At 39.0% G+C, this 18795-nt stretch overlaps 3 protein-coding genes across 9 annotated transcripts in view; 2 read left to right on the forward strand and 1 right to left on the reverse strand.

Moving 5' to 3' along the window:
- LOC109534204 (PH and SEC7 domain-containing protein) overlaps window positions 1–14436 on the forward strand; it is a 37550-nt gene extending 23114 nt beyond the window's left edge. For 3 of the 7 annotated variants that reach the window (XM_019899783.2, XM_019899779.2, XM_019899785.2), the window contains 14 exons: window positions 3272–3462; window positions 3532–3779; window positions 4215–4480; window positions 4537–4739; window positions 7737–7930; window positions 7986–8178; window positions 8230–8387; window positions 8691–8943; window positions 9378–9522; window positions 9579–9722; window positions 9775–10004; window positions 13366–13428; window positions 13567–13697; window positions 13902–14436. In XM_019899783.2, the coding sequence (XP_019755342.2) occupies window positions 3272–3462; window positions 3532–3779; window positions 4215–4480; window positions 4537–4739; window positions 7737–7930; window positions 7986–8178; window positions 8230–8387; window positions 8691–8943; window positions 9378–9522; window positions 9579–9722; window positions 9775–10004; window positions 13366–13428; window positions 13567–13606 (2328 nt within the window). In that variant the 3' untranslated portion in view covers window positions 13607–13697; window positions 13902–14436. Of the gene's footprint in view, window positions 1–3271; window positions 3463–3531; window positions 3780–4214; window positions 4481–4536; window positions 4740–7736; window positions 7931–7985; window positions 8179–8229; window positions 8388–8690; window positions 8944–9377; window positions 9523–9578; window positions 9723–9774; window positions 10005–12862; window positions 13345–13365; window positions 13429–13566; window positions 13698–13901 lie in introns of those variants that run through there. The other 4 variants (XM_019899781.2, XM_019899780.2, XM_019899782.2 and 1 more) reach the window with 4 other exon arrangements.
- Window positions 14342–15996, reverse strand: LOC109534205 (uncharacterized oxidoreductase YtbE). The gene is made up of 6 exons (XM_048660471.1): window positions 15788–15996; window positions 15502–15582; window positions 15336–15443; window positions 15009–15283; window positions 14786–14950; window positions 14342–14636 (listed from the first exon to the last, which is right to left on the reverse strand). Exons 1-6 carry the CDS (start codon window positions 15831–15833, stop codon window positions 14460–14462), a joined length of 852 nt encoding a protein of 283 aa, XP_048516428.1. The 5' UTR covers window positions 15834–15996; the 3' UTR covers window positions 14342–14459.
- Window positions 15997–16239: 243 nt separating this feature from the next.
- LOC109534213 (J domain-containing protein CG6693) lies at window positions 16240–17555 on the forward strand. Its single transcript, XM_019899794.2, has 4 exons — window positions 16240–16453; window positions 16510–16824; window positions 16890–17084; window positions 17133–17555. Exons 1-4 carry the CDS (start codon window positions 16360–16362, stop codon window positions 17288–17290), a joined length of 762 nt encoding a protein of 253 aa, XP_019755353.1. The 5' UTR covers window positions 16240–16359; the 3' UTR covers window positions 17291–17555.
- The last annotated feature ends 1240 nt before the right edge of the window (window positions 17556–18795 follow it).

The following is an 18795-nucleotide window of genomic DNA, read 5'->3' on the forward strand; positions in this document are numbered from 1 at the left end:
AAAATTTTCGTAATTTGAAGCAAAGATCGTAATTTTTCTTTTTGAATGCTTAAGTATTCCAACATGCTACCAATTAAACATGGAACAATTTCAAAATAATGCTAATTAATAAAGTTGAAATTCGATCTTCAACTGTTAATATCTTTCTTTAAAAAAAATTTCAATATTTTCTCGTACTCTCCAAGTGAGCATCTATCACCCCTTAAAAGGAATGACGCCAATTTTGAATCACCCTGTATATTACTATTATTATTACTACTATTATAAAAAACTGTTTATTAGAACATTTACCATTCAACCAAAATTATTTATACGCTTCCCATTAATATATTTTAACCATCATTTTGATCAAGTTTCGGGCGGAATCCCGCCCCTGAAAGCCTCAATCACGAATGGTTGAGCAAAAAAGATTTTTTTAAATTTGGAAAATAACGCGAAATTAACATGGTTTGGCCATGAACACAAGCAACGTTTTAACGTACTCTCCGCCAATGGCAAAGTAATACTAAACTTACCGAACGCTACATTGTACCACCTGAAAAGAAGGAAAAATCTGGAGAATTACATAAACTTAGTCTAAAACCCAGTTATTTGGTTGGAAAGATAAAAAAATAGAGAACTGAATAAAACTTTAATTGTTCTCGAAAAGCTAAACTCAGTTCAAGTTAAGGGTTTATAGATTATTTATTCTTCTTATCTGCTTTCTGCAAACTGGCGCCCCATCCTCCATTGTCCATCCATTAATGCTCAAAAAGCCCAAACTACACTTGAACACCCAATGAATATCCAGACTTAGTTGAAAATAAATATGGAGTACACTCAGCAAGTAACAATACTTGCCTTAATGGCACTAAATTGGTACATTTATCCCGTTGATGAACAAAGAACCGACTACCAATTTCGTCCGTTGCCCATAATAAACTGAACTAACTGTTCAGCTTGACGAAAAAACTCCGTACCGAGGTACACAACTTACATAATGATAAAATCGTGTGCTTGTTGGCCCTTCGTATGACTCATTGCTTTGTTTTGCTGTTCGATTTCAGTTTTTTTTATTGTTGACCATTAGACCAGTAGAAATTTCCAGTTCACGATCCAATCGGTTTGGATGTTTGGCGTAAACAAAGTAGCTTTCTCAGTCAAACAAACCCAACAAACATGGCCGTTTATGCGGCACTTTTTGAATGCACAATTAAATACTGGCTCGCCGATCAATCTTTTGCTGAATATTCAATGAAACTTGAAAATCTTTTTGGCTTGATCTGTTGTGAAAGGCTGCAGATTTTTTAGCAGGTCTACAAAAACCAAAGTAAAGCGTTCAGAAGCCAAGTCATGATTTGTGAATGCTTCACTTTGATTGCTCCAGTAAGAGCGACGGAACTTGGTTTTCACACGAGCTCTCAGATCAGACTTTTGCGCCATTTTTATGAAACTTTGAGCTCGTGCAGCTTGATATGTTGTGCAAAAGCCGGCAGATTCAGAGGGCAAATTCAGATTCAACTCAGATCAGGATTTATGCACGTTTTCCTCTACTCGCATCATTGAAAGCAACGGAATAATTAACTTGATTTTCATACGAGCTCTTGCATCAAAATTTTGCTAGATTTTGTGACCCTCTGGGCACGACACTGATGTTCAAATGAATGAAGTTCAAAACTGAACAATTCGCAGGTTTCATAATGATGTCTTTTACTCAACTACGTTCTCGCTTTGAAAAATTCGCATTTCCCGAATTAAAGCAATCAACAAGTTGAAATTTTCGCGATCTTTAGAAGACAGTTTACTCAAAAGATCTTAAAGATTTATTGCAAATCGTTAAAAATTCTGATTTTTCCAGCGTAACGAAAATCGGTCACACATTTAGTCAACCGCGCTCTGGCTTGAAGAAATTCGTTTCTCCCAAATTAAAGCAAACATCGATTTCAAATTTTCGCAATCTTTAGTAGACAGTTTAGTCTAAATATTTTAAAAGTTTAATAGAAATCGTTTAAAACTTCTAATCTTTTTTAACTTAGCGAATGTCGGTCACATACTGAAGTAGTTCAGCCGACTGCGCTCTCTCTTGAAAAAATTGGTTTCTCCTAAATTCAAATAAACAATTAGTTAAAATTTTCACGATCTTCAGAAGGCAGTTTACTCTAAAGATCTTAAGAGTTTCATAATAATCTTTTGAAAATCAAATTTTTTTCAAGTAGAATTAATAGAATTTGTAGAATTATGGTCTCATAATTGACGCTCCTTTAAAAAATAGTCTCACTCAAACTAAAGTAGACAGGAATTTGAACTTTTCACAATATTTAGAAGATAAATGACTCTGCATATGTTGAAAGTTTAAAAAAAATATTTGGGTAAGCAATTTTTTTTCCAGCTTAGGAAATATCGGTCTGATAATGGACTATTACTTAACTGCGCTATCGCTTTAAAAATTTTACATCTCCCAAATTAATGCAAGTAACAAGTTATCTACTACAATCTTTAGAAGACAGTTTACTCTAAAGGTCGTAAAAGTTTAATAGAAATCGTTGAATAGTCTGATGTTTTTCAGCTTAGCGAAAGTCGGTCTCATAATGGACTCATTCAGCCAACTGCGCTCTCTTCTTGAAAAACCGTCTGACTCAAACTAACGCAGACAGAAAATTTTAAATTTCACCATATTTAGGTGACAATTCCGAGACATATTCGAAATATCTTGAGTTTCATAAAATTTGTTGAAAAATCTATTTTCCAGCTTATCAAATGCTGATTTCTAAAGGACTCTTCTATCCAAATGCGCTCTCGCGTTAAAATAATCGCATCTCCCAAATTAAAGAAAACAACTAGTTGAATTGTTCACGACTTTTAGAAGATACTTGAATCTAGAGATGCCGCAAGTTTTAGAAAAATCGGAAGAAATCCTTATTTTTTTCAACTTTCAACAGCAAATATGAGTCCCCTAATGGTTCGTTTCGCTTATAATTAACTATGAAATCGTTCGAAGAAAATCTATTTGGTTTCGAACCGAAAACAGATAAGGAGGTAACAGCATGTACTGAAGAAACATCGAATCAAGGATGCCACCAAACGTAACGAAGCTGTTGATGAAGACTTTTTGAAAGTTCAAAATAAAACAGACAGGCAATAAAGCACATATCCTGAAAAAAATCATAAGTTACTAAAGAGAACTGCATAATAGAATTGAAAAAAGCAAATCAGCAAAATCTATTTACGCTTGTGTTAGTCGTGATAGTAGTAATAAAGTTGCCTCGTGTACAACTGTTGATTATTTGTTTAGCATTCACCGCAAGATCCATATGCGACCAAGAACTTCGTGCGAACCAGCCGAAGTGAGGATCAGCTTCAGATCCAGAACAATCTGGGCGGGGCCGTGAGCACGGCCAACTCAGAAGCAGACGAAGATGTCGCTAGCTCTCTTAATACCCTGCTGGATACTCGGCCCGATTCGGCCAATAGCGATAGCGATAGGTTAGTCCTTGTTTGAACAAACACTGGTGTGAAACTGAGAAAAAAACCATTTAAACCGCGTGCTTTTAGGATCGTCTGGACCTACAACGCTCCGATATCCGAACTGCACAAGCTGGGACACACACTGTCCAATGGCAGCAGTTCCTCACATAGTAACACTTCCGCATCCAGCAGCCCGTTACATACTGGTTCTCCCAATTCTCCCACATCGGTGTCTTCCTCAGTGATGTCGAGCCAGTCTGGATCTCGGCGTGTTCCTTACGCGTTGACCAATGGGCCTCATCAACAGCAAACGTTCGATTTTAGCGTTTCAGAAGGTAATTTTCAAGTCAATCATTTCAGTTCCCTTTGAAAGCCTAATCGGCATGGGGGTTCTTCCTAGTAAGTCGCTGCACTAAGATCGAATAGTTCTACTTTAAATGCTGGGCGACACTTTTCAAGGTTCCCCTATAAAAATTGCTATTATCTATCACCCACTGGGCGATAAAGTGGTGTTGATTTAATTATGTTTTATCAATATGTATTAATTGTTGTGGAGATAATGCGCAATGGTTTCGACTATAGAATAATGAATTTGTGAGTGCTGCGGTTTGTTTGGAACTCATCAATTAAATCACGAATGATTTGAGTGAACGATGTTGGTAACCCGTCGTTTTAACAATCAGCCGTTTGAACGCAATCGCGCCTTTTTCAGTGGGTTTCCTTTGAAGACCGTTTAAAAATTTCCAGAAAATAAATGGTGTGTTTTCCAGCTATTTCCAACATATCGAGTCCGGATTACCACGATGATGACAGCGTGGACATCCGGGATTGTGTCATGGAAATCAGCGATCACAGCGACAGCGACAGCACATTGTTGGGTCCAGAGCCAGGAAAGCGACGAGGGAACCCAAGGAGTCTTGGAGAATCTTGCGCTCAAGGTGATCACAAGATTGTCATCCAGGTGCGAGGCCCACAAGAAAAACGATCGCACGGGAACGGCGAGGCAGTGGGATACTCAATCGAGCAAGTGCTCCAGGTAGTTTGCATCAAATCTTCCAAGTCGTTCCGGGAAACCGCGTGCGTTTGTTGCAGGAAAACAACGAGGACGAAAGCAGGGAGGACGAGACGAAATCGTCGCCGTTGTCGTCGGAAGACGAAAGCGACGTTGAGAGCCTGCATAGTTTCCATTACTCACCGAAAGCAGTCGACATGCCTTCGGCCATTAGATTAGCTAAGCGATTGTACAGTTTGGATGGGTTCAAGAAATCCGATGTTTCAAGGCATCTTAGTAAAAAGTACGTAAATTCTCTCAATGCCACGAAAACCTTAGCGAAGTAGTTCTTTAACTCAACCGCAGGAAGAAGTATAGAAGTCGCGTCCTCGTCATTGTTTTGTATAGGTTCCTTCGATGTTTCATTCTGAACTTGCACAAGTTCTTCGGGGTCGTCTTGATTTGTTACTGAACTCTTTCTTCAACAAACACTACTGCTTTTGCGTTAAAACCAACCAGATTTTCTTCCCTCGCTTTCTTAGCTATTTGCAGGTGTAATAAAGTGAATGTTTTTTTAATGGCTCTGTTCCTTTACGGACAATTTAGCCAGAGGTGATCTGTTCTCTTATCGAAGCTGGATCGGTTGTCTTCAAACATTGCCACATTCTTCAAAGTACATTTAAAAGCTCAACATTGGTGCAATTTTCCAAATACTTTTTAAAGCTCAAAATCTTCCGGTTCTTTCATTTCCCGAATAATTTAATTCGGCAGTAAATTTAGAGAGGTCTGAATAAAAGATTTCTTTAATTTTTGCATTTTTACGTTCCTCAGATTAGTTGGAAATTTGGTTCCGTTGTCTTTGAATTGCTGCCTTCTTCAAAATACCTTGAAGACTCAAAATTTTCCCGATCTTCCATTTTCTGAATATATCAAATTGGCGGTAAATTAACATAAAATTGAAATGAAAGAACGAGTGCTTCGAGTTTGATGCCTTCGAGTTCTCCTGGTTAATTCACATTTGGTTCTGTCGCTTTGGAAAGTTGCCGCGTTCTTTAAAAAACGCTTAAAACCTCGAAATCTTCCCGATCTTTCGTATTCTGAATCTTTTGAATCGGCAGTGAATTAAGCAAAGATGGAACGAGAGCGCTTTGGGTTATTCATTTATCGATTTGCCTGATTAATGCTCTTATGAGACCCTTATTTTTTTAATAGTCGCGCTATTCAAAATACATTTAAATGCTCAAATTCTTCTGACTCATTTTCTAAATCGGCGTTAAATTAAGAAAAATGTAAACGCGTTTTTCTACAAATACTTTTTTCTAATTAATTTGCCTCTGGTTCCGTCGAAAGTTGGCGCATTTTTTTGAATCCATCTGAAAGCTCAATATCTTCCTGGTTTTCTATTTTCTGACTTGATTAAAGTGCCCATGATTGTGATATTTTTTAAAATAGCCGCGTTCTTTAAAGTACATTTAAGAGCCTATTCACACGAGCCACTCTGCAGCGCTTCTTAGTGGCACTGCTGAAAAGCGTACGTTAACCTGAACAGACTGAAGTGGCTCGCGTGAACGTCAGCATTTGAACCAGTGTATCGCTATCAGTGGCGCTTCTTTTTGACGCGTTTCTCGGCGGTAGTCAACCACTTAACGCCCCGGAAGCGCTGCTAAATCGGTGGTCCGGCCTTGGTCGCGCGTGTGAATAGCTCCATATAAATCAATGTACCTTCAAAACGCGCTTTTCAGCAGCGCCATTGAGAAGGGCTGCAGAGTGGCCCGTGTGAAACGGCTCTTAAAGCTCAAAATCTTCCCCATCTGTTGAATTTCCAATTTTCCAAATCGGGTACGAATTAAGAAACATCTAACAGAAAGAGCGCTTTGTGTTTTGCATTTAAATACTTTCCTGATTAATGCGCTTATGATTTGGTTATTTTGTAAAATAGTCACGTGCTTCCACATGCATTTAAATTCTCAAACTCGCATTTTCTGAATCTTCTAAATCGTCGGAAATTGAGAGAGATTTGAAGGAAAGCGCGTTTTCATTCAAATTCGTTTTCCTGGTTAATTTGTCTATGGTTTTCTTGTCTTCAAAAGTTAACGCATGTTTTAAAATACTTCTAAAAGCTCAATATCTTCCCGATCTTCAATTTTCGGATTTTTTCATATCGGCGAAAAATTTAGAGAGATAGTAAAGAAAGAGCGCTTAGAAGTTTGCATTTGTTGGTTTTCTTGATTAATTCCGTTGTTTTAAAGTAGTCGCCTTTTTCAAAATATATTTTAAAGCTCAGAATTTTCTAGATCGTGCAAATTCTCAAATTTTCAAATCGGCGGTAAATAAAAGAAGTGGAAACAAAAGCGCTATAAGCTGAACGTTTCTTCGTGTTCCGGACTAATGCTCTGATGAGTCCGTTGTTTCTTGCGCGTTTTGGCCTCGTTCTTTAAAGTAGATTTAAAAGCTAAAAATCTTGCCAATCTTCTATTTTTTGAATAATTGTAATCGGCATTAAATCAAAAGATATTTGAGACAATGCGCTATTGGGTTTGCATTTTTACATCCTGCAGATTAATTTCCCTATGATTCCGTTGTCTTCGATAACTGTGGCGTTCTTCAAAATACATACATTTGAAAGCTGAAAATCTTCCCGATCTTCCATATCTTGCATTAAGATAAAGAAAGAATGCTTGCCTTTTGCATTTTTGCGATCTCCCAATTAATGCGCCTTTGTTATCTTCAAAAATTTGCAAGACTTTTCTAATAGATTGCAAAGCCCAAAATCTTCCGGCTTTTTTTAAGATTTGAACCCTGCAAATCGGTGAAAAACTGCGCACTTTGAGCACTTTTGATCAAAAAAGTGTTTTTTTCTATTAGAGGTTCTAGGTGCCCCTAACTGCTAAACTTTTGAATTTCTCTCTGCCGCATCGAAAATACTGAACGTAAACACTCGCAGCGAGTTTGTTCTCGGATTAATTCTGAAGTTGGATCCAGACCTGGCGAGCCGAGCCTGAGCCGCGGCAAGTTTGTCAAATTTGTACCGAGTATCGAGCAACCTGATGCTCGAGGGAAGCTCGGAGCGATCTATTTTCTGTCGATCTTGACGAAACATCAAAGGAATTGCCGCGGCTCAAGCTGGGCTGAGGCTCGGCTCGTCAGGCTTGAACGCACCTTAACGTTTGTACAGTTATCGATATGACCGTCATACATTGCAAGTTTTTTTTGGCCAATTTCATTCGTGAATCGCGGATCGATAGAAATCATTTTTGCTCCCAATTAATGTCTGAGACAAACTATATATGTTTTTTTGCAGCAATGACTTCAGTAGGGCTGTGGCAGAAGAATACTTAAAGTATTTCAACTTCGAAAGCGATACATTAGATTTAGCACTAAGAAAGTTCCTTAAACAATTCTCTCTGACCGGCGAGACGCAAGAGCGCGAAAGGGTTTTGGTTCATTTCTCCAAAAGATATCTGGACTGCAATCCTGGATCGTTCAATTCCCAAGGTAAATGAGCTTGATAAGCAGTTCCAGCCACTATTTCAAGGAATATCCATTCCAGACGCTGTGCACACTTTAACATGTGCCATAATGCTGCTGAATACTGACCTACACACGCAAAACGTCGGTCGCAAAATGACTTGCAACGAATTCATCGAGAATCTGACCGATCTGAACGAGGGCGAGAACTTCCCAAGGGAAATACTCAAACATCTGTACCATGCCATCAAGAATCATCCGTTAGAGTGGGCTTTGTAAGTTTCCCAAGGCAGTTTTCGTCCGCAATTAAAGATGCAATTTTCCAGAGATACTGACCAAGAGGAGGCTGGGCAGGCTTATCTTCGGAATGACATGAATCTTAGTGGTAACCCGTTTTTGGACGTGCCGAATTCATCGAATGCCGTAGAGTATAAAAAGGGCTACGTGATGCGCAAATGCTGCTACGAGTCGAACGCCAAACGAAGTGAGTATTTAGTTTTGCAACTAACATACTAACGCTCAGCAACGAGTTCATTGCTCTTGAACCTGATTGATGTAGAATGCTTTTTACCGCTATTCTACATTAGAAGATGCAAGAGTACCTTTCCACACCTTCACCCGGTGTAAAGCTTTCACTAACTTCTAACAAAATTTCCTCAGACGGTTCAGGGTATTTTTTCATTTGTTTAACCGAACGGGACACCGATCTCCGCACCGAAATGCTGTAGGCAAACTAGCGCTCTAGACTTTGCAAAGCATGTAGACATTCAATAGTCCTATTTCGAAGGCCTTTGCTGCGTTTTTCTAGCGCCCTTTCACAAGCGTAGCTGGAAGATGTTCTACTGCACGCTCAGGGATCTGGTGCTGTACCTGCACAAGGACGAGAACGGGTTTCGGAAGAACCAGATGGGCGGCGACAATCTACACAACGCCATCCGGATACACCATGCTTTGGCCACCAAGGCACAGGACTATACGAAGAAACAGTACGTGTTCCGGTTGCAGACCGCCGACCAGGCGGAGTATCTTTTTCAAACCAGGTAAGTTTTTATCTTCCAAAGATCAGGTGGAAAATAGAGTTTCGACAACGCAGTAAAAGTCGGATATTTCATTGCGATTTGTCGAAGGTTCCAAACCTCAAGAATAATTAAGTGTTTTTTAGCGCCTAAGCGGACAATAGTATTTGGAAACAGGAAAAATTCACTGCCCTCTGCGGGATGTGTGGATTTTTCCTGATTCCAAAAACTATTGTCCGCTTAGCCGCTTTAAAAAAAAACCTTTAATTTCGATATACGGATGCGAACATCTTCACCAAAGAATAATGTTTGATCAGTTACTTTGGGCTAATGTGCGGAATCCTTTTGGTGGTCGAAAAAAGCCTTCAATCGCTCACTCAAGCGGAAGGAAGGAATCTTCAACACACCAATTTAATCCAAATAAACTTTATCCAATCAAACCTCTTTTCCTGCAATAGCGACTCGAAAGAGCTGCAATCGTGGATAGACACTATCAACTTTGTGGCGGCGAGTTTTTCGGCTCCGCCCCTAGAGGCGGCTGTTGGTTCGCAGAAGAAGTTCCAGAGGCCGCTTTTGCCCTGCAGTCACACCAAGCTGCATTTGGTAACTCAACTTTCTTCATCCTCTTTCTCGGTTGTTACCTTGAAATTAATTTCAAGCGCGAGCAGCTAGAAGACCACGACGAGAGAGTAGGAAGACTGGAAGCCATGCTGGATGAGCATCGGAAATCCCCGCCGGATAAAGGGGCAAAATCGCTGGTTATACAGAACTACAAGGAGAAGGAGGTGTATTTGACTTTTGAGGTAAAATTCCCATTTTTAAAGATGGTTGGCGGCTTAAGTTGGGTTTGTTTAGGTGAAACGATATAGAACCTACTCCTACATGTTGCGATCAAGAGCGCCAGTCTCGCTGACTCCGCCCATTATAGAGACGGCGCCTGCGGTGCGATTGGCGCAAAACAGTATAGGCGAGGTGGACGAATCAGCAACGTCGCCTCAAGGCCATGTAACTGTGATGGAAACGACATGCGCCGGACTGGTGCCGCCTCCTATTCCCGAGCGGAGAGCGTCTCCGGTAACAAACAGGTACAGCTACAGACAGGCCATCTACAGCGGAAGCGGCGAACTAGATTGACGTAGTTTGGTATTTGGGTGTGGTGCTGGAGGGTTTTGGGTGTAGCTTCTTTGGCCTGGTGTGGTACTCTAATTTTTTCTTTAGATTCACACTGCGCGCCCTTTTTTTACCGTATCGCTCGCTTGCTTTCAGTTGATTTTTTTGAGGTTGACTCTTATTTTTTATTACCGCGTAGTTGGTTAATCGTGCAAACTGTTCCCGACTTTATTTATTTTTTTATTTATTATTATTCCTTTTTGCATTTATAAAGGGGCTTTGACCCAATGTGGGCAGCTCCTCTAGTGTGTCCTTTGATCCTTTTGCTAGTGAGTTCATACTCTCAAAGAACGTGCATTGTTTACGCGATTTTTTAATAAAAAATTATCGTTTTGGAAAATAAAGGCGGATCTGCTTAGTGTTTGTTCGTGTTGTTAACTTTTGTGTGAGAGCGCTAACCCGCTAGTGCTGCTCTACTGCAGGCTAAGCACTAAAACGACAATAGCTAAACAATTTACTATTCTAGTTGTGTTTTTTAACACCCTGTAAATATCAGCGGTTTGTTGAGTTTGGTACGTTAAATTAGCGCGATTTTTTTTATTCCTTTTGAATTTTGAGCGTCGCGGATGTTAATCGATGTTGGCCGGTAGTTTTAGGGGCTGTGAACAATAATTAATAACAAAACAAAAAACGCAGTCGAAAGTAATTTGGGCTCGTGAGTTTCATGTGTGAAAACTAAGACGCAAAGTGGCACTTTCGATTGGTTGAATTTTCCCTGATTGGACGGTGAAAAAGGTCCAAGGAGAAGTAACATGTATCTTATGAAAAAATGGGATATTTGTAGATATTTATTTTTCTTAACTACTTCTGGTAGAGATAGGTTTGCCCGTTCTATATCTCTTTAGGTAGCTACTTTGAGTAAATGGAGCTAGGAAATACTAGAACATATTTGGTTTAGACTGTAGATTGGAAGTGTTTCCTGATATTTCGTTCTTTCTATACAGGACAGTTCTGTTCATGGACATGAGGGAGTTTAGGGCAAAGAATTGCCATTAAAAAATTGACGCGTTTTTGCCAAGCTACTGAATGTGAAAGATCCACTTTTTGTGTGGGGGTTTCTTTGTGAGTTTTGCATTTTTTCAGACATTGCCCTCAAATTTCGCCTACGGGTTAATGTTAGCGGTACTCATGAAAAATGGTTGTGAAAATATGCAGGGTGATGTTTTTCTCGGGTCTGCGCTACCTTTTATGTGCAAAATGTTGAATTTAGATACTTTTTGTGTTTTACATTTTTTTAACATCCGCAACTGGGCTCGAGTAAGAAGGATTAATGAAGAATACTTGATGGAAAAGCATGTTTATAAGTTTTTTTTTGTGGTAAACATCAATTTTATTGCAAGTTGTTTTTATTGTGAAACATTATACGATTTCTCCTGCCCTACACGGCCACGAAAATTTGGCACATGCTCATGAAACACCCTTGTATATTTAGTCGGAAACCCCGTAGAACTAGAAATTTGACTTTCGTCCATTTGTTTGGAAACCCGGTATTGTTTCCGAAATATAAATTTTTGAAAGTTGCAAACTTACCACTTGAAGGTAAGACGTCTTGACGTTCTTGTTCCGTGCGTTTTTGTCTGCTGACGATTCTTGAATGGAGCAACAACAGGAGTTTCCAACACTGCTTCAAAGTCAAAATGTGGTAGTCCCAAGGAAAACGTTAAAAAACGGCCAATTGAAAATTTAAAAGAATCTGGGATTTTCGATGGTTTTTGTTCCGCGCCGCCACACGACATTACGTTAAAACGCCCGATAAAAACACTGAGTTTATACGGACGTTCGGAATAAACTGCGGCTTTAAGGCGGGGTTAAACAACAAAATTCCGTAAATAAGTAAATTATCCCCGCAAACTAGAAGTTTTGCTTAGTTTTTCGAAAACCGACCGTTCTAGTTATTTGCCCGCAATAAACAACCTGAAACACACTGGGCAGGAATGTTCCTGCTTATTTACGTAACAAAATCAAGTTTAGCGAGTGAAAAAGTAATTATGTAAATACTTGACGGTTTTGTGACCTTTTTTAGCGAAAATTAAAAACTCAATAAGCGCCTCTTATTAAAAATTCGGTCATGTAATCGGCTTCTATTAAAGAAATTAAATTAATTCATGTTTCAATTAATTAAATTAATTAGGATCATTCCAAAGAACGCTAAATCCGCTCATGGTATAAAATAATATACATTTATTATGTATTATTTTAACAAATAATTCCAAGGTGCTACTGTTTTTGTCAATCAAGAGCGCGGATTAGGAAACGAGTTATTAGCAAGACGCAAAAAAACAGCGGCGTTAATCGGACAACATTCGTCTTGATTTCTGTTAAAAAAAATGCATTTTAAACGTTTTTTGTCGATAAGAATGGCCAGATTTGCGTTCAAGAGCCTTCAATATAAACAACTAGTTGAATTTCCTCATAAGACCATCGCCCTGTATATTCGCCCTAAAAAACAGCAGCCAGTGTTTCCTAGCTCCCCATAAATGAATCAGTGTCTACTTTAACGACTTTTTCGAACACTAAATGTATATTATTGAGGAAATGGTTAGATCTGACCCCCAAAGTTTCCTTAGGGAATCGGCCAGTTTCTCAGGTTGGGAGCTTGCGGCATTGCACAGTTTAACGTAGTGTACACACTGAATGCTAGAATGTACATACAATACCGTAAAACAGATTTTCACATGCACACACATACACATGGATATACAGGGGACTTTGGTTGGCAGGTTTGTTGCACCCAAAGGAAATGTGTGTTGAAAAATGTGAATTTTGCATCTAGCAAGCGGACAAGAGAGGCTCAGACTGGCCAAATCCTGAACTACATGGACATCGGAGCGCATCTTTGTTACTGAGTGCAATGTTGCTGGCTCTCGATCGAACCGAATTACAATTACTTGTTATCAGCGACATATTTATTAAAATTGGCTACTGTGTCGGTTGCCTTGATTTAAGAACAATGTACCACAATGTCAAATTAGTGTTTTATAGAGAGTATATGCTACTACTACTACTACTACATAGAATATATAAGGAAAATTAACCCGTAATAAGTGTACGAACAGATGTGTAAATTATTGAACCCTTAGCTAAAGAAATCTGTGCTATATAGATACTGTAATGAGTGTAGCGGTGGCTTCGTTAAGTCGTAATTTTTTAGAGAAATCACGCCTTAACGCTTCACCACCACTCAAAACGTTTCTTTTCATTTCGAAATAAAATATTATGACATTTGTTAAGGTGTAAAATAAAATTTTAATTACATGAATCCTTTTATTTTTGTAGGTGTAGTTTTACTATTGTGCATATTACTTACTGCCCTGCCGAACGCTCTAAAACTTCCTCAAGGTTCGTCTAATTCTTTTCTATTCATTCCGTTCACCTTAATTTATTCATTGCTTGATCTACTAATCCCTTACGGTTATTTGCTTCATTCGAAAATACATTGTTTTATTTTCACTGTTCACTTTTGTTCACCACTTTAAGCTGGAAACATGTTTCCATCTTCACGGATTGCCAGCAGTAAAAAGTGCACTTTGTCCAGTTAAAACTTTGCGCTCCTTACATACATAGATATAGAACCTAGCTTGGATCCAGCCAATTTGAAACAAATGAATGTAAGTACGCAGTCTGTTTCTTAGAAAATAAGATAATGTATTGAATGAATGAAATGAAACCACCCAAGCAACTGCCGCAAGCATGGTTTGGCAACTGCTTCCGCTAACAGCATGCCTAGATTAGTCCAAATTCACTATAAAATTCTTCCCAAATACCCGAAAATGCTCGGTCAAGTTAATGATTGTTGTTGAACTTTTACATAGGAAATCAGCAGTGACAAACAAAAACACGTAGAATAGAAGCACCGATCGATGGGTCCCAATAGAAGGCACTTGAAGATATACACGAGGAGCTTATTTGAATGCGAAGCTGCGCTCAAAAGCATTTTACATGTGCGAATTAAACCGGACGATTTTGTCAATGAGATTAAAGCTTTTGGTGACTGGTTCTCTGCGCAATGTTTTCCCACCCCCTAGTTGAGTAAATTTGACTGATCCACTTGTAATCTCTTCAGATCTGATTAGAAATCTACACAAAATGCTGTCTGTATAAGGAAACCTAGCAAACTGTCCGTTATATAATGTCGTTTTGCCAAAGATCGTCGTTGTAATTAATCTAAAACTGTTATTGGTAGATCTAGTATTACTTTGCGGTTATTTTCGCTTACTTTACTTACTTTTTTTTTTAATTTCTGTACTACGGCTTTTGCTCATTTTTATATATTTATATATGTATGTACAAATTATAGCTTACGTGTACATTTTTTATTTTATTACCAATAGACGTTCAGATTTGCGATTTTAGTGTCTGATTTGTCCCTTTCAATTCACTCCCTCTGGATCCCAGTCGTATTTTACGTGTTTCTTCAAATTGCTCAGTGTCTTCATGGCTTCTTCAGGTAGCGTGAAATCCAGCTGGGAATTCTCCTCCATGTGCAACTTGCTGGCCGCCTTCGGTATCACTCCTACTCCTTGTTGTAGCGACCATTTCAGGATCACCTTAGGAAGAAATGTGGATTTTGTGCGATTATTTGAAGCCGAAAGNNNGGGGGGGGGGGGCGAATGTTGCTGCAAAGGTTGGTAAACCCAAAAATGTTTGCATTTCCCCATTTTGCAATCCATAAAATTCAAAAACCCTGTTTGCTCACTTGGCCGTTTGTTTTCCCCAGTTGCTCTGCCACCTTTCTCACTTCTGGATCGTTGAGTAAATTGCGACTTCCCGAGCCCAAAGGCATGTAGGCCTGCACGAGAATTCCATTTGCTTTGCAAAACTCCAATACATCAAAGGGGTGATAGTATGGATGCCATTCAATCTGCGGAACGTTTAGAATTCCCTCAATTTTTTTATTATTATCATTGCCTGTTAAGTACTTGATTCACTGCAGGTAAAACGCCTTCACACACAGTGGATAACTCATTCAGATGCCGCACTGTGTAGTTGGAAACGCCGATGTTCTTAACCAGCCCCTCTTTCTGAGCCTTGATCAATTGCCTCCAACTTTCAGCTCGGGTTTGGGGCTGTTTGGACGAACTGCCCCCGTAAGTTCCCGGCCAATGGATCAAGTACAGATCGATATAGTCACAATCCAGTTTCGCAAGTGACTCTTTGATTGCCTGGTAGGCTTTTGCGCCATGATCGCTTGGCACTGACGCAAATTTATTAATACTAAACACTCCTAATCGCTTTTTTTCACTTACAAAGCTTGGTAGTGATGAAAACGTCCTTTCTTTGAAGGTTGTGCTTGGGAAGCAGCTGTTTCAGGGCTCTGCCTATTTCGGACTCATTGTGGTACATTTTGGCTGTGTCTGGAAATCTTTGGGCTAGTTTTCGCGATTTTACTCTTGGCTTTGATGAACGTATTACCAAATAGTCGGTAGCCCACTGCTAAGGCCTGATCCAGGATTTTTAGAGTGTTTTCGTATCCATCTATCATGTAGGTTCCGTCTGGAATCGGGAGATTATTGCTAAACCACGTTATTCTGTTAGATGCATTGGCGTTAAAGTTTTCAGGGGCCTTTACTACGCGGGAAATAATTGAATGGTTTAATCATTGGTCATTCCACAAGAACGTTTGCACCTTTAAGAATGCATGTTTTTCTCTCAAGAAAACACTGTTGGCCATCCGGGTGCATAATTAATTGATACTTACAACCCAAAAGGGGGATCAGGTCACCAGTATGCATTTTAAAGCTCATCGTCTCCCTAATGCGCACAGCTACAGCCAGAAGGAAAAGTTAACGGATAACGTTACGTAAGAGGTTTGTTTTATCGAAAACACTGATTAGATAGCAAAAAACCAGAATAGCGCTTTATTTGTAAATATTTACTATAACCTCAATTTTGGGCATGCTTCTGTCAGCGATGTCAATAATTTGCATACGATCGCCGGCCGTTGCCAGACTTGGAATATTTTATTAGAAACTCTTAAATCTTTTACTTCAATTGGTCTAATTTGGTATTAATTTGGGCAAGTGAAATCCATTAATTATCTTGAAACTGATCCATGTGGGCAAATTTTTAATATCTAAAAAATTGTAAGTGTTGGCAGATTATATATTTAATATGGCAAATAAAGTGTTTTTCATCTGCTTAACAAATCTTGGCAAACCCGTAAGATCTACTGACTCTAATGACAGACGTCGATCATCGGTCACAATTATTTATTTGGCGGTTACAAGAAGCAAATTTCAGGAAATTTTCAGTTTTTTAACTACATGTACCATGAGTAACTTTAAGGAAAAGTGCTTCCAGTACTTTGGAACGTCGAATTTCTATGAAGTACTCGGAATAGACGAAAATGCCACTGGAAAGGAGAGTAAGTCAAAAAGCTCAGTTGCTTCAAATGAAATTCACAATTACTGATTGTTGCAGTAAAGAAGGCCTACCATAAGATGTCCCTCCTGGTACATCCCGACCGAGTGGATGAGAATCAGAAGGAAATTTGCACAGAAAAGTTCAAGGTGCTTGGCAGAATCCATTCGATTCTTCAGGATAAGGAGAAGAGGAAGGTTTACAATGACTGTGGGGACTTCGATGACGAATCATACTCCACGTTCAATTGGTCGGAATACTGGACCTCCATGTTCAAGAAAATCGAGCTGGCCGATATACAGAAATATGAGAAGGAGTATATTGGATCAGAAGCTGAAAGAAAGGACATCAAGCGGGCATACGAGTCTGGGAAAGGTACGCAATAAACAATAGCTTAACTGATCCAGCAGGTCCAAATGGTTGGAATTCCTTGGTTTTAGGCGATATGAATATTATACTGGAATTGGTGGCCTTCAGCAACTGCGACTCCGAGCCCAGAATCATAAACATTGTGAGGGAAATGGTAGGTAATGGGGAAGTAGAGGAGTTCGACTGCTTCTTCAATGAGAGCAAAGCGAAGAAATGCAGGAGACATCGCAAGTGGGCAAAGGAAGCTGAAGAAGTGTCAAAGAACTGTAAGTTACTTTTTAATCCGATGAATTGTCACTGACTGGGTGTTTAAGTTGAGGATTTGCAAAAGGAACTGGATGCAAACCGCAAGGCAAGAGCGGAATCATTCGGTAGTTTCTTCGCAGCCTTAGAGGCGAAGTACACAACCAAAGCCAGAAAGTCCATTACAGCTGGCTCGAATCAAAAATCAAAGAGATTGAGAAAAAAGTAATTTCTATATAAGTGTATTGATGTGATAAAGCTACATTAGGGCTAAAGGAAAACCTGTGTTTTCAGCAGCAAAAATGCATTAATGCTATTTTCTAGATACGTTAAATCAAAGCCAAGGCACCACAGGAGTGCTTTCGGAGCGAAATACTTTTGGTCACAGTCTGATGTTTTAGAGTTTAGACGGTTTATTACTTGGTTTTTGTAATTTCCACTTGCGTTATTAGATTTATTTTTTTTGCTTAATTCATTAAAGGGTTTTGATAATATTTTAGCAGTGTTATATTGTCTATGTCAACTATTCAAATGTCGACACTTATTGAGTCGAAGTTGAGAGAAAGGGCTACGAATGAAAGGCACTTCTTGAATTCAACATGTTTTCTGAGAAAATGTTGGCTCTAGTGTTTTGGTAATATTTTGTTACCAGTTTTTTCTGTAGAAGTGGTCAAAAATCTCGAATTAACTATTGAAAAATTTTAGAAGCAGTTAAAAATCTCGATTTACATCCACAAAGCGCATGACAGTGTTTTGCTTTTAACCCTTTCCTAAATGCGTAGTTTATTGCGAATGCCGACATGAACTCCGGCTTTTTATCGACTGTTTTAAGGTGAAGTGTCATGCGGCGTTCCGAAACAAAAACAATTCAATTAAAAACGCGTTATTTATCGAAGGGGAAACTCGTAAGCTCCGTTTTCACGTAATTTTCATCACAGGGAAAGTTCTGGAAAATGAAAAATCTGGACTAAAAGTTGGGGGTTTTTCTGACCACCTCAGGGAAATTACGAGTCTAGCGCTAAAAGTGTTGAACATATTTAGTAAATTCGCTTCTCGCAGCGGATGGGAAATAACTAGTTTTGAACGTCGAGACGTCTAAGTTCAGCTGGGTAAGTTTGCAACTTATAAACATTGGTATACAGGGTGTCCCGAAATTAGGTGGTTAAACTGAAACAGTGAAATCTGCTCTCAAAAATAACATTAATTTTTCAAATGAACATGTATTGAAAAATGCTCCCTAACGGAGCTACGCCTTCTTGACGAGGGGCCCAGTAGTAGGTTTTTTTGCAAATTATTTCTAAACGGTTGAACTTCAAAACGTAAATTTTTGGAACTATATACAGGGTTGCTCATTAGTGCGTCAAAGTGCGATATCTCAGTAAATATGAACTTTACAAGAAAATACGTCCTACGAAAGTTTTTCATGTTTAAAAGGTCCACATTTTAAAATTACTTTCTAATATACGGGGTGTATCATAAACGTGTGGTAGTTACCAACTTTGGTTTTTTAAATGGAACCGCCCCTTTTTTCATTCATTTTCAGATTTGTCGTCAAAATTTAAGTTAAGTTTGTGTCAAACGTTTTACCTGAAAAATTTACGATTTCCGAGTTATTCGTAAAAATGTGAAAGTTTTGACAGCTACTGGGTTCCACAGAAATCGAAGCTGTACACTACCCGCTGCGAATTTTGGAAAACAGTTTTCAGCGATTCTAACAGAACATCATGATCTACG

The sequence above is a fragment of the Dendroctonus ponderosae genome, unplaced genomic scaffold (genome assembly GCF_020466585.1).
Source record: "Dendroctonus ponderosae isolate FM_Combo_2020 unplaced genomic scaffold, Dpon_F_20191213v2 Dpon_F_20191213_1, whole genome shotgun sequence".
Taxonomy (NCBI): Eukaryota; Metazoa; Arthropoda; class Insecta; order Coleoptera; family Curculionidae; genus Dendroctonus; species Dendroctonus ponderosae.

What these genes read in the sequence shown, in the direction of transcription:
- LOC109534205 (XM_048660471.1), bottom strand. Translation starts at nt 15,833, where the DNA reads ATGAGCTTTAAAATGCATACTGGTGACCTGATCCCCCTTTTGGGTT. An exon ending in CCTGATCCCCCTTTTGGGTT is followed by an intron (nt 15,583 to 15,787) that starts GTAAGTATCAAT and finishes TCCCGATTCCAG; the next exon opens with ACGGAACCTACATGATAGAT. An exon ending in TTTTACCTGCAGTGAATCAA is followed by an intron (nt 14,951 to 15,008) that starts GTACTTAACAGG and finishes AACGTTCCGCAG; the next exon opens with ATTGAATGGCATCCATACTA.
- LOC109534213 (XM_019899794.2), top strand. Translation starts at nt 16,360, where the DNA reads ATGAGTAACTTTAAGGAAAAGTGCTTCCAGTACTTTGGAACGTCGAAT. An exon ending in AAATGCCACTGGAAAGGAGA is followed by an intron (nt 16,454 to 16,509) that starts GTAAGTCAAAAA and finishes TGATTGTTGCAG; the next exon opens with TAAAGAAGGCCTACCATAAG. An exon ending in TGAAGAAGTGTCAAAGAACT is followed by an intron (nt 17,085 to 17,132) that starts GTAAGTTACTTT and finishes TGGGTGTTTAAG; the next exon opens with TTGAGGATTTGCAAAAGGAA.